Source organism: Sinohyriopsis cumingii, unplaced genomic scaffold (assembly GCF_028554795.1).
Source record: "Sinohyriopsis cumingii isolate HCF-2022 unplaced genomic scaffold, ASM2855479v2 utg001339l, whole genome shotgun sequence".
NCBI classification, from domain to species: domain Eukaryota; kingdom Metazoa; phylum Mollusca; class Bivalvia; order Unionida; family Unionidae; genus Sinohyriopsis; species Sinohyriopsis cumingii.
In genome coordinates this window covers 347,492-362,604 of record NW_028315985.1, presented here as the reverse complement: position 1 = coordinate 362,604, position 15,113 = coordinate 347,492, and the positions used below count along the sequence as shown (strand labels likewise).

General features: G+C 36.4%; 1 protein-coding gene across 2 annotated transcripts in view; it reads left to right on the top strand.

Moving 5' to 3' along the window:
* LOC149772611 (uncharacterized) overlaps positions 1 to 15,113 on the top strand; it is a 143,788-nt gene that overhangs the window by 8,027 nt on the left and 120,648 nt on the right. For both annotated transcript variants that reach the window (XM_089947579.1, XM_089947578.1), the window contains exons 2-3: positions 10,297 to 10,356; positions 11,783 to 12,820. In XM_089947579.1, the coding sequence (XP_089803705.1) occupies positions 10,331 to 10,356; positions 11,783 to 12,820 (1,064 nt within the window). In that variant the 5' untranslated portion in view covers positions 10,297 to 10,330. The remainder of the gene's footprint in view (positions 1 to 10,296; positions 10,357 to 11,782; positions 12,821 to 15,113) is intronic.

Below are 15,113 nucleotides of genomic sequence, written 5' to 3'. Positions count from 1 at the left end.
TGTACATGGCTATAGCATTTCATAGGTCTACCTGGTTGTAGTATGTAATAGGTATACTTGGTGTTAGCATGTGATGGGTATACTTGGTTGTTACTATGTCAAAAGTATACTTGGCTTTAATATGTCACAGGTGTACTTGACTGTATTATGTCAGAGGTGTACTTGAATGTAGTATGTCATATGTGTACTTGGTTGTAACATTTCATAAATGTACCTGGTTGTATCATGTCATGGGTGTACTTGGCTGTGGCATGTCATGGATTTACTTGGCTATAATATGTCATAAGTGTACTTGGTTGTAACATTTCATAAATGTACCTGGTTGTATCATGTCATGGGTGTACTTGGCTGTGGCATGTCATGGATGTACTTGGCTATAATATGTCATAGGTGTACTTGGTTGTAGCCTGCATAGGTGTACTTGGTTGTAGAATGTCATAGGTTTGTTGGGGTATAGTATGTATTAGGTTTACTTAGCTTTAGCTTGTCTTAGCTATATTTGGTTGTATTATATCATAGGTGTACTTGGTTGTAGTATGTCATAGGTGTACTTGGCTGTATCATGTCATAGGTGTACTTGCCTGTATATGTCATAGGTGTGCTTGGCTGTATCATGACACAGGTGTACTCTGCTGTATCATATAATAGGTGTACTTGGCTGTGTCATATTATAGGTATACTTGGCTATTGCATGTGACAGGTGTACATGGCATTTGCATATTATAGGTGTACTTGGCTATAGCTTATCATAGGTGTATTTGACTGTATCATTTCATATGTTTACTTGGCTGTAGCATGTCATAGGTGGACTTTGATGTAGTATGTCACAGGTGTACTTGGCTGTAGCATGTCATAGGTGTAACTGGCTGTATCATGTCATAGGTGTACTTGGTTGTAGCATTTCATAGGTGTCGCTGGAAGTATCATGACATAGGTAAATTTGGCAATAGCATGTTAAAGGTGTACTTGGCTGTAGCATATCATAAGTGTACTTGGCTGTAGCATTTCTTAGATGTACTTGGCTCTAGCATGTCATAGGTCTACTTGGTTGTAGTATGTCATAGGTGTACTTGGTGTTATCATGTCATAGGTGTGCTTGGTTGTAATGTCAAAAGTATACTTGACTTTAATATGTCATAGGTGTACTTGGTTCTAGGATGTCATGGGTTTACTTGGCTGAATCATATCATAGGTGTACTTGGTTGTAACATTTCACAGGTGTACCTGGTTGTATCATGTCATGTGTTTACTTGGTTGTAATATGTCAACAGCATAATTGGGTTTAATATAACACAGGTGTACTTGACTCTATTATGTCACAAGTGTAATTGACATTATTATGTCATAGGTGTACTGAATGTAGTATGTCATATGGGCACTTATTTGTAGTATGCCTTAGGTTTAGTCTGGTTGTAGTCTATCATTGGTGTCTTGGTTGTAGCATATGATAGGTGTACTATGGTATAGTATGTAATAGGTTTACTAGGCTGTAGCTTGTCTTTGGCATATTTGGCTGTAATATGTCATAGGTGTACTTGGTTGCAGTATATCATAGGTGTACTTGGCTGTATGATGTCATGGGCATACATGGCTTGTATATGTCATCAGTGTACTTGTTTGCAATCTGTCAAAGGGATATTTGGCTGTATCATGTCATAGGTGCACATGGCTGTATCATGTCATAGGTGCACTTGGTTGTAGCATGTCATCAATGTAATTGGGTGTAGTCTGTCAATGGTGTACTTGGCTGTATCATATCATAGGTGCACTTGGCAGTATCATGTCATAGGTGCACTTGGCTGTATCATGTCATATGTGCACTTGACTGTATTATGTCATTGGTATACTTGGCTATATCATGTCATATGCATACTTGGCCTTAGCATGTGACTGGTGTACTTAGCTATAGCATATCGTCGGTGTATTTGGCTGTTATCATTTCATCGATGTACTTGAGTGTAGCATGCCATTGGTTGACTTTGTTGTAGTATGTCATAGGTGTACTTGGTTGTAGCATTTCGTAGGTCTACCTGGCAGTATCATGTCATGTGTATTTGGCTATAGTATGTTTGGTGTGTACTAGGCTGTTGCCTATCATAAATGTACTTGACTGTAACAATTCATAGATGTACTTGGCTGTAGCATGTCATAGGTGGACTTGGTTGTATTATGTCATGGTGTACTTGGCTCTAGCACATCATAGGTGTACATTGTTCTAGAATGTCATAGGTGTACTTGGCTGTATCATATCATAAGTGTACTTGGCTGTATCATATTATAGGTATACTTGGCTATTGCATGTGACAGGTGTACATGGCTATAGCATATTATAGGTGTACTTGGCTATAGCTTATTATAGGTGTATTTGACTGTATCATTTCATAGGTGTACTTGGCTGTAGCATGTCATAGGTGTAACTGGCTGTATCATGTCATAGGTGTACTTGGTTGTAGCATTTCATAGGTGTCCCTGGAAGTATCATGACATAGGTAAATTTGGCTATAGCATGTTAAAGGTGTACTTGGCTGTAGCATGTCATAGGTGGACTTGGTTGTATTATGTCATGGCATACTTGGCTCTAGTACATCATAGGTCTACATTGTTCTAGAATGTCATAGATTTACTTGGCTATAGCATGTGATAGATTTACTTGGATGTAACATGTCATAGGTATACATGGCTATAGCATGTCATAGATCTACTTGGTTCTAGTATGTCATAGATGTACTTGGTTGTAACATTTCATAGATCTACCTGGTTGTATCATGTCATAGGTGTACGTGGTTCTACGATGTCATGGGTTTAGTTGGCTGTAGCATGTCATGGGTGTACTTGGTTGCAGTACTTCATAGGTGTACTTGGTTATAGCATGTCAGGGGTGTACTTGTTTGTAGCATGTCATTGGTGTACTTGTTGGTAGTATGTCGTTGGTGTACTTGGTTGTAGCATGTCATGGGTGTACTTGGTTGTAGCATGTCATGGGTGTACATTGTTGTAAAATGTCAAAAGCATACTTGGGTGTACTTGACTGTATTGTGTCACAGGTGTACTTGACATTATTATGTGATAGGTGTACTTTTGGTATAGCATGTCATTTTTGTACTTGGTTGTAATATGTCAAAATCATACTTGGGTGTAATATGTGACAGGTGTACTTGACTGTATTAAATCACATGTGTACTTGACATTATTATGTGATAGGTGTACTTGAATGTAGTATTAAGAGGGGCACATTGTTTTAGTATGTCATATGTCATTGGTGTACTTTTTGGTAGTATGTCGTTGGTGTACTAGGTTGTAGAATGTCATTGGTGTAATTGGTTGTAGTATATCATTGGTGTACTTGGTTGTAGCATATCATAGTTGTACTTGGTTGTAGCATGTCATCGATGTAATTGGGTGTAGTCTGTCAATGGTGTACTTGGCTGTATCATATCGTAGGTGTACTTGACTGTATTATGTTATAGGTGTACTTGGCTGTATGATGTGATAGGCAGTCTTGGCTATAGTATGTGACAGGTGTAACTTGCTCTAGAATGTAATGGTTTTACTTGGCTATAGCATGTCATAGGTTTACTTGGCTGTAGCATTCATAGGTGTACATGGCTATAGTATTTCATAGGTCTACTTGGTTGTAGTATGTCATAGGTGTACTTGTGGAGTTAGCATGTCATGGGTGTACTTGGATGTAATATGTCAAAAGTATGCTTGGCTTTAATACGTCACAGGTGTTTTTGACTGGATTATGTCACAAGTGTACTTGAATATAGTATGTCATAGGTGTACTTGTTGGTAGTATGTGATAGGTGAACTTGGGTGTAGTCTGTCAATGATGTACTTGGCTGTATCATGTCACAGTTGTATTCTGCTGTATGATATCATAGGTGTACTTGGCTGTATCATGTCATAGGTGTACTTGGCTGTATTATGTCATAATTGTACTTTGCTGTATTATGTCATAGGCAATCTTGGCTATAGCATGTGACAGGTGTGACTGGCTGTATTATGTCATATGTGTTCTTGTTTGTAGCATTTCATAGATGTACTTGGCTGTAGCATGTCATAGGTGTACTTGGCTGTATCATTTCATAGATGTACTTGGCTGTAGCATGTCATAGGTGGATCTGGTTGTCATATGTCCTAGGTGTACTTGGCTATAGCATGTCATAGGTGGATTTGGTTGTAGTATGTCCTAAGGTGTACTTGGCTATAGCATGTCATAGGTGTACATGGCTTTTGCATGTCATAGGTCTACTTGGTTGTAGTATATCATAGGTATGCTTTTGGTATTAGCATGTCATGGGTGTACTTGGTTGTAATATGTCAAAATTATACTTGGCTTTAATATGTCAGAGGTGTACTTGACTGTATTATGTCAGAGGTGTACTTGAATGTAGTATGTTATAGGTGTACTTGAATGTAGTATGTCATGGGTTTAGTTTGTTTTAGCATGTCATACGTGTAATTGGCTGTATCATTAAGGGTGTACTTGGCTGTTCATCTCATAGGTGTACTTGTTTGTAGCATTTTATAGGTGTGCCTGGTTGTATCATGTCATTGGTGTATTTGGCTATAGCATGTTAAAGGTGTGCTTGGCTGTAGCATATCATAAGTGTACTTGGCTGTAGCATATCATAAGTGTACTTGGCTCTAGCATTGTAATAGGTGAATGTGGTTCTTGATTGTCATATTTTTACTTGGCTGTATCATGTCATAGGTTTACTTGGCTATAGCAAGTCATAGTTGTACATGGCTATAGCATTTCATAAGTCTACCTGGTTGTAGTATGTAATAGGTATACTTGGTGTTAGCATGTGATGTGTATACTTGGTTGTTACTATGTCAAACATATACTTGTCTTTAATATGTCACAGGTGTACTTGACTGTATTATGTCAGAGCTGGTGCACTTGGTTGTATAATGTCATAGATTTGTTGGGGTATAGTATGTAATAGGTTTACTTAGCTTTAGCTTGTCTTAGCTATATTTGGTTGTATTATGTCATAGGTGTACTTGGTTGTATTATATCATAGGTGTACTTGCCTGTATATGTCATAGGTGTACTTGGTTGTAGTATATCATAGGTGTACTTGGTTGTATTATGTCATAGGTGTACTTGGTTGTAGTATATCATAGGTGTACCTGGTTGTAGTATATCATAGGTGTACTTGGTTGTAGTATATCATAGGTGTACTTGCCTGTATATGTCATAGGTGTATTTGGCTGTACATGTCATAGGTGTACTTGGCTGTTTTATGTCATTGGTGTACTTGGTTGTGGTCTGTCAAAGGTGTACTTGGCTGTATCATGTCACAGGTGTACTCTGCTGTATCATATCATAGGTGTACTTGGCTGTATCATATTATAGGTATACTTGGCTATTGCATGTGACAGGTGTACATGGCTATAGCATATTATAGGTGTACTTGGCTATAACTTATCATAGGTGTATTTGACTGTATCATTTCATAGGTTTACTTGGCTGTAGCATGTCATAGGTGGACTTTGTTGTAGTATGTCACAGGTGTACTTGGCTGTAGTATGTCATAGGTGTACTTGGTTGTAGCCTTTCATAGGTGTAACTGGCTGTATCATGTTATAGGTGTACTTGGTTGTAGCACTTCATAGGTGTCCCTGGAAGTATCATGACATAGGTAAATTTGGCTATAGCATGTTAAAGGTGTACTTGGTTCTAGAATGTAATAGGTTTTCTTGGCTATAGCATTTCATAGGTTTACTTGGCTGTAGCATGTCATAGGCATACATGGCTATAGCATATCATAGGTCTACTTGGTTGTAGTATGTCTTAGGTTTACTTGGTGTTATCATGTCATAGGTGTACTTGGTTGTAATATGTCAAAAGTATACTTGGCTTTAATATGTCACAGGTGTGTTTGTTTTATGTCACCGGTGTACTTAAACGTAGTATGCCATAGGTGTACTTGGTTGTAACATTTCATAGGTGTACCTGGTTATATGATGTGATAGGTGTACTTGGTTCTAGCATGTCATGGGTTTACTTGGCTGAATCATGTCATAGGTGTACTTGGTTGTAGCATGTCATGGGTGTACTTGGTTGTAGTATGTCATGTGTGTACTTGGTTGTAATATATCAACAGCATAATTGGGTTTAATATAACACAGGTGTACTTGACTCTATTATGTCACATGTGTAATTGACATTATTATGTCGTGGTGTACTGAATGTAGTATGTCATATGGGCACTTATTTGTAGTATGTCTTAGGTTTAGTCTGGTTGTAGTCTATCATTGGTGTCTTGGTTGTAGCATATGATAGGTGTACTTGGGTATATTACTAGACTGTAGCTTGTCTTTGGTGTATTTGGTTGTATTATGTCATAGATGTAATTGGTTGCAGTATATCATAGGTGTACTTGGCTATATGATGTCGTGGGCGTACTTGGCTTGTATATGTCATTGGTGTACTTGTTTGTAGTATGTCATTGGTGTACTTGGTTGTAGTTGGCTGTATCATGTCATAGGTGCACTTGGCTGTATCATGTCATATGTGCACTTGACTGTATTATGTCATTGGTATACATGGCTATATCATGTCATATGCATACTTGGCGTTAGCATGTGACTGGTGATGTGATGTGATTTTGATTTTTAAAGTAGCTTTAACAATTTTTCAGTCATATCGCTACGATGTCTGCAATGTGGCAGTTTATAGTGATGTCTAGCACTGGGGCAACATGCCGAAGACATGTAGCATGATGTCCCACCCTGAGTCACATTATCCTGACACCAGGCCGACCAGTCCTAACACTAACCTCTTAATGCTGAACACCAAGCGAGGCAGCTGTTAGTACCATTTTTTAAGTCTCTGGTATGACTCGGCCAGGGATCGAACCCAAGCATGTGACTGGTGTACTTAGCTATAACATATCATAGGTGTATTTGGCTGTATAATTTCATAGATGCACTTGAGTGTAGCATTGCTATAGATGGACTTTGTCGTATTATGTCATAGGTGTACTTTGCTGTAGCATGTCATAGGTGTACTTGATGTAGCATTTCAGAGGTCTACCTGGCAGTATCATGTCGTGTATTTGGCTATAGCATGTTAGGTGTGTACTAGGCTGTTGTCTATCATAAGTGTACTTGACTGTAAGAGTTCATAGATGTACTTGGCTGTAACAGTTCATAGATGTACTTGCCTGTAGCATGTCATAGGTGGACTTGGTTGTATTATGTCATGGTGTACTTGGCTCTAGCACATCTAAGGTGTACATTGTTCTAGAATGTCATAGGTTTACTTGGCTATAGCATGTGATAGATTTACTTGGATGTATCATGTCATAGATATACATGGCTATAGCATGTCATAGATCTACTTGGTTCTAGTATGTCATAGATGTACTTGGTTGTAGCATGTCATGGGTTTACTTGGTTGTAGCATGTCATGGGTCAACTTGGTTGTAGCATGCCATAGGTGGACTTTGTTGTAGCATTTTATAGGTTGACCTGATTGTATTACGTCATAAGTGTATTTGGCTATTGCATGTTAAAGGTGTACTTGGCTGTAGTTTATCATAAGTGTACTTGGCTGTAGCATTTCATAGATTTACTTGGCTGTAGCATGTCATAGGTGGACTTGGTTGTAGTATGTCATAGGTTTACTTGGCTCTAGCATGTCATTGGTGTACTTGGCTCTAGAATGTAATGGGTTTACTTGGCAGCGTCATAGGTCTACTTTGTTGTAGTATATCATAGGTGTACTTTTGGTGTTAGCATGGTTGCAATATGTCAAAAGTATACTTGGCTTTAATATGTCACAGGTGTACTTGACTGTATTATGTCACATTTATACTTAAATATAGTATGTCGTAGGTGTACTTGTTAGTAAGGTGTCATGGGTGTACTTGGTTGTAGTGTGTCATAGGTGTACTTGAATGTATTATGTCATAGGTGTGCTTGTCTGTGGGAATAAAAGTTAATTTTTATACCAATCTAAGATGCAGAGGGAGCTTAAAGACTTTTATGTATTTCGATGTTGGTGGATTGATTGAATTATTATTAGTGACACTATGAAAAGGTATTGAGTATGAATTTATGTATATATTGCTTCCTTTGTTTTTATATTTTGACACTGTTATATCATTTTAAAATTTTGGGGGTATTTTGTATGCTAACTGTGAAGAACCTAACATATGATTGTGTCATCATTTTGTTTAAAAAGGTGCAGCTTTGTCATATATAGTAATTCCTAAATATACAGGGCAATATATATACAAGACATGTCACATGCTGGGTTTGCTCAATAAAGGAAGCATCATCATAAAACTGGCCTTCTTTAGTAGGCTGCTGGATATTGATGGCACATCAGCTAAGTTAATGTCAGTCTGTTGAACTATCCTTTTCAGCATGCAGCATTTGATTTTGTAATGGCGTCATGGCCCCATGTTTGGACATATCCACCATTTGATTCCACACATTATCTTTTTTAATTTAATCAGATTTCAACAAAAATAATTCCATGCAGCTTTATAGCTTTATATTGATACAATCTGATTGGAATTTAATTATCAGCTTAATGTATCTTTGGTTAGCATCATTATTGAATGTTTGATCTATATGTTAATGTTTCATAACCCAAAATATGTAGAACCAGTTTGAGCTTCTTACAGGTTGTGTTTTGACATTTAGGACTTCTATACACTCACAGTTGTTTTTCCTCTGGAAACAAGCATGGGTTTTTATTAGAAATTTTCAGAGGAAATACAGTGTGAAAAGAGCGATGGTTAGATTATCGTTGGTGTTTACTTTGTACTGAATTTAGAGGAAATACAGGGTGCAAAGAGAGATGGTTAGATTATCGTTGGTGTTTACTTTGTACTGAATTTAGAGGAAATACAGTGTGCAAAGAGCGATGGTTAGATTATCGTTGGTGTTTACTTTGTACTGAATTTAGAGGAAATACAGGGTGCAAAGAGCGATGGTTAGATTATCGTTGGTGTTTACTTTGTACTGAATTTAGAGGAAATACAGGGTGCAAAGAGCGATGGTTAGATTATCGTTGGTGTTTACTTTATACTGAATTTACAGGAAATACAGGGTGCAAAGAGCGATGGTTAGATTATCGTTGGTGTTTACTTTGTACTGAAATTACAATACCTTGAGCTGAAAAGGGACCTCAGATCTTGACAAACTGTATTGAATATCCAAATATTTTTATGTGAGTGCAAAATGTCAGTGATGTTATAAACAGTTTGGGTGCTATAAAGTCAAGAACATCTATCTGAAGCTGAACGTATTAAAGTTGGCATTTTGGGCTTGTTGTAGTTTGTGAATATTTTGGGCATGTTGCAGTTTGTGAGCATTTTGGGCATTCTGCAGTTTGTGAGTATTTTAGGCACATTGCCGTTTGTGAGTATTTTGGGCATGTTGCAGTTTGTGAGTATTCTGGGCATTCTGCAGTTTCTGAGTATTTTAGGCATGTTGCAGTTTGTGAGTATTTTAGGCATGTTGGAGTGAGTATTTTGGGCATGCTACACTTTGTGAATATTTTTGGGCAATGCAACCTTGGTTTTCATTGCTACCAGTTCTGAATCAGAGTTTCTCCATCAGAATAGCGAGTTATGATCAAACTTGATAGGAATGTTTATTACATGTACATCTGTAATGCTGTAATAATGTAATACTTTAATACTGTAGGACCAGTTATGACCAAACATAACAGAGAGCATAAAGACATTTAGAAATAATTCTACATTTGATTACCCTGTACCATCTTGTATTAACTGCATGTTTATATTTATTTAGAAAGCTTCATCGTCCTTAAAGTTTGTTTTAATTGTTTATTTTGAGAAGTTAACTTTTAATCAGTACATTATGGCAATAATGTTCTGACATTCTGTGTATCATCATGTCCACCTGTTCATTATGGCCATAAATGATAAAAATAAACAAATTTTGAATAACTTATCTATACAGGCAAACAAGTTAATATACATATTAAAAAATAAATGTTATCAGGATTAGTGAGGTGGTCAAATTGACAGTGATTCTTTATGAGTGTTACAGATACATAAATGTACTTCCAGTATGAATTTATTTCTCAATTATTGGGGCTTGTCAGTATTACATTTTTCTTGGTACTTAAATTTGAGGGTTTGGAAAAAGGTTCATGCTGTCTCAACGTCTGGATTACTAGGTCATAGTATTTGAAGCTTTCTGCAACCACTAAATTGATATTTGAGTGAATTAAATGTAAGTGGGTTTAATAATTCTTCACTTGATAAAACTTTGAAATATACTTTGTTTCTATTTCAGGGGCAACGTGAATTCACAGACGGAATTTAGTAAGATGGCAGCTGATTTAGATATTGCTAGGTTGGTATTTCAGAGCAACACTCACTCACAATACAGTGCTGTACAATTCACTCCATGTCATTCAAAATGATGATGTATCGTTATAAAGCATTGGTCCCCAACACTTTCTGGTATCAACCCTAGACATTTAAAAAAAAAAAATTCTGTTGAACACCCTCAAAAGTGACAAAAAACCTCAAGACAGACTACTGGTAAGTCATGCAATATTAGGTTTTTCTGTATTTGATATACAATAGTTGTTCATACATTATGTCACAAGCTACTAAAATATACAAGATGAAACAAAACATTTAAAAATGAATTTTGCATACTTTTTGCTTGCTCAGAAGTTATGCAGCTCAGCACAAGCATTAGTATTCACTTCAGGGTCTGCAGATAAAAGCATTTATATTTAATAAATTCACTTGATGTCAACCATTCATGAAGCTGGACAAGAGGGTCCAGCTTGATGAGTTCTGCATGTTTTATTGCAAAAGTAGATTATTGTGATATACATGTCATGCTTCACTGACTGGTTAAGCTTTGTTATTTAGTTTCTTGAGAACTGTTCATTTTACAGTGATGAAAAAGATGATGTCTATTAGTACCAAGCCCTTACTGTGACAAAAAATCTCATATGACCTACATTTCACATTTTATTATCAGTAATAAATAACCTGTTGCCATTGCTTACTCTTGTCCAGAATGTAAAACACCAGTGTCCATATGGTTACAATTTATCATCCCATAGGGTGGTTTTCTGAAAGGTTCCAATCATTCTAGCCCATGACCCTGGCCCATGCTCACTATAACTGCCAATTTCATTATAGTGGCTTAAAATTATTTGAAACAAATTGTATCCACTTCAAGTCTTACAACATAAATTTTAGCTTTTCATTATGTACATTAAGTTTTACTATCCATAAGTGACTGGGCTGAATCTTTTACTAGACTAAAGAAAATGGTGCTTACTCTAGCTTACGATTTCATATATGTAACAATGGGTTGAATTTCCTTGCTGGTACTAATTAGTCTCTGTCCTGTGGGATGGAGTAGGCATGGTTTGGAACCTCCTATCCCTGGAAATGTCAGAAGGGACTACCATCCAGGTTTGCCACTTTCCTGGTAAAAAGAAGATTTTTGTGGACAGTTTATCTGGGAGGGGTAAGATAATCATCACATAATAGTTTTGCACCAATCCATAGCATATTCCCTCTTCAGACTTTTAGATGAGACCCTTGGTGGACTTGTTTGCAACAAGCCTAAACAACAAGCTCCCCATTTTATATTTCCCCACCCCCACGCCAAGAGCATTGGCAGTCAATGTTTTTAGCCTGAAGTGGGTTAAATGTGGTACATTTTTTCAAGCAGCATCTGCATATCATCTGTGGTGACTGTAAAATTACTGAAAAGAATGTAACTGATCTTGTATCTTTATTTATCATAGGTACAGGCAGTTGTTAGATGCACTTGCTGCAGATCTTACACGTCATGAAGTTGATGAACTGGTGTTTCTGTTACGGTTTCATATTGAAGAAAAGAGAAAAAGAACAGCAATTCAGGGAAATCCTAGAAAATTCCTTTCTGAGTTGGAGAATCAGGGCTTTATTGGAGTCAATAACTTAACCTTTTTGGTTGAGCTATTTGAATTATTTGGTCACAGTGATGTAGTAAAGAAAGTGAAGGACAAGTTGACTTACTGTCCAAGTCATGGACATTCTGTCAGTCATTTCATGAAAATTTTGTGGCTTTTTGGGAAGAGCCTTAATTTGGATGATGTGAAGAATTTCCTGTCTACTGGTAAATTAGGACCTGTTAGGAAAAGGAAAATAAAGACAGTTTTTCATTTGTATGAGAAATGTTTTGAAAGAAAATATTTCAAAAAGGATGATTTTGATAAGTTACAAGAATTTGCTGGGCTGATAAATAGAAGTGAATCACTAGAATTGATCAAAAAGCAGAACCCACCAACACTATCATCACCACTGCCACCAAAAGCAACACAAGAAGAAACACTTGCAAGATCAGAAGATATGCACCGTGCAGGATTTGAAGTACAAAGAACCACTTCTTTGTCAACATGGCAGGATACCCCTGGATGGCATGCCAAGGTTGGAACAAAGAACCTTGGTGATTATAATCAGCAGCAATATGCAGACACAGAGTCGAAGCAGGATCTAGAAAATATCCTGTACCAGCGGCAGAGTAGTTTTTATCCAGCTGGCATCTCTGTACCTCCATTAGCAGCAATACAAAAATCAAAGAAAACAGGAAATTCATCCTTGCCATTGACTTCTGAAGCACCAGGTAGTAATACATGGCCAAAGAAAAACAAACCTTCTTTGACAAATCCAAATTTAGAATACTTCCAATGGGATAAAGAACAGAGCAGAGGTACTGAACAAAAAGAGGCAGGCCAGAAACAAGCATCAGAGTGTTTCAATAGAGTTCCTCAACAGAAATTTACAGGTGGACAAAATTCAGGGTAGGTTTATGCAAAAATTGAGGTTATGTTTGAGATACATAAAGATGCCTTTGAGGACATTTCCTGTATTACTGTATTGACTGTTAATTGTTTTTGTACTTTACATTAATTCTTTTTACAAATGTCTCAAACATTGGACGTAAATGTATTTGTTTAAATTGTCAGCTCATTGTCAAGTATCAGAATCTGCAAGATTTAAATAAATTCTTGCAGCAAAATAAAGTGCAAACAAATAAATGTAATTGTTATAAATTGTGAAAATAGTTTTCATGCCTTAAATGAGAATAGCAATGGATGATGATTTCATAGAAAGAATTATGGTTTTGAGGAGGGAGCCAAAAACTTTAAAAAGTACACAAAACAGTTTAACATATTTATTTATCTTTTAGCTCACCTGGTAATTGACCATTTGCTTATGTGTGATATGGCCTGTTGTCTGCCATCTCTTGTCTATTGTCCATTAGTAGAAATTAATTTGTTATTGCATCTCCACCTAAACTACCTGGTGAATTGCCATGAAATTGTTATGAACACATTTATCTTGTGGTCTAGTTGATCGAAGATGGTTCCTAATTGCAGTATGCGGCCATCTTGAAATTATTGTTGCTACTTCTCCTGAATGAATCAACATTCAGTAAAAGACTTTGTCTAGTCTAGTTGGTCCAGAAAGAAAATGATATAGGGAAATCTGTTATACAATGTGGCCATTTCAACAGCCATTTTGCAAATCTTGTTATTGCTACTTCTTCTGGATAGAGAGATATATTGTTTTGACCCAAAGACTTGTTATAATATGTTTAGTCCTAAATGAAAATGGAGCTACTGCATATCCAGTATGGTTGCCACAAAGGCCATGACATGATCTGTCCCTAATGAATGGACATCGGGTTTTCAATAAAACACTTATAAATATAGTAATGACCTGACATTCAGTATGGCTACCATGGCAACCATATGGAAAATCTTGCAGGTACTACTGCTCATGAATGGAAATTACATTTAAGGTTTACACCAAGAGACTTATTATCATGTCTATTTGGTACTAAATGAAAATGTTGCCACTTGTAAATCCAAGATGGCCTCCACAGTGGCCCTTTTAACAAACTTTTTTTTTGCAAAGCTTTTTGAGAATGATTGGCCAAATCAAACAAAATAGGATTTTCACAAAAAGACTTATGACATCTAGTTGGTCCTAAAACATGGTACCAATCTGACATCCAGTACAGCTGTAAAAAGAACCATTTTAAAAATCTTTGTCACTACACATTCTGAATGGATGATTATATTGACAAAGGATTTTCATCAAAATGACTTCCAATGATGTCTAAATTGTTCTAGATGAAAATCATGCCAATCTGGAATCCACTATGTTAACGGCTGCAGCAAGTTTGAAAATCTTGTTTTCACTGAAGAATATTTGAAATGGTTTCGACACTCATTAGCTTAAAAAATGTAGTTTTGTTGGCTATCATGCCCTTATTATAGGCATTATATTGGCTATATTTTCAGCTCACTTGACCATAAGGTCAAGTACAATCATGTGGTCAGCATGTCATGTCCATTGTCTGTCCTGCATGATGTATTTTCCACAAACAGTTGCTATTTTAAACTTCTTAAAAGCATGGGGACTGCATTGGTAGGAAGCATTTTGGCATGAAGCCTTTTAAATTTGGTAGGAAACATTCTGTCATGAAGCCTTTTAAATTTAGTAGGAAGCATTGTGTCATAAAACCTTTTAAATTTGGTAGGAAGTATAGTCATGAAGCCTTTACAATTTGGTAGGAAGCATTCTTTTATAAAGCCTTTTCAATTTGGTAGGAAGTAATCAGGCATGAAGCCCTTTAACTCTGGTAGGCAGCAATCAGGCATGAAGCCCTTTCAAATATGGTAGGAAGCTATCTGCCATGAAGGCCTTTTAAATTTGGTAGAAATTTGCATTCTGACATTAAGGTCTGTTACATTTGGTAGAAATTTACATTCTGACATTAAAGTCTCTTAAATTTGGTAGAAATTTACATTCTGACATTAAGGTCTCTTAAATTTGGTAGAAATTTACATTCTGACTTTAAGGTTTCTTACATTTGATAGAAATTTACATTCTGACTTTAAGGTTTCTTACATTTGATAGAAATTTACATTCTGACATTAAGGTCTCTTAAATTTGGTAGAAATTTACATTCTGACAGTAAGGTCTCTTACATTTGGTAGAAATTTACATTCTGACTTTAAGGTTTCTTACATTTGATAGAAATTTACATTCTGACATTAAGGTCTCTTAAATTTGGTAGAAATT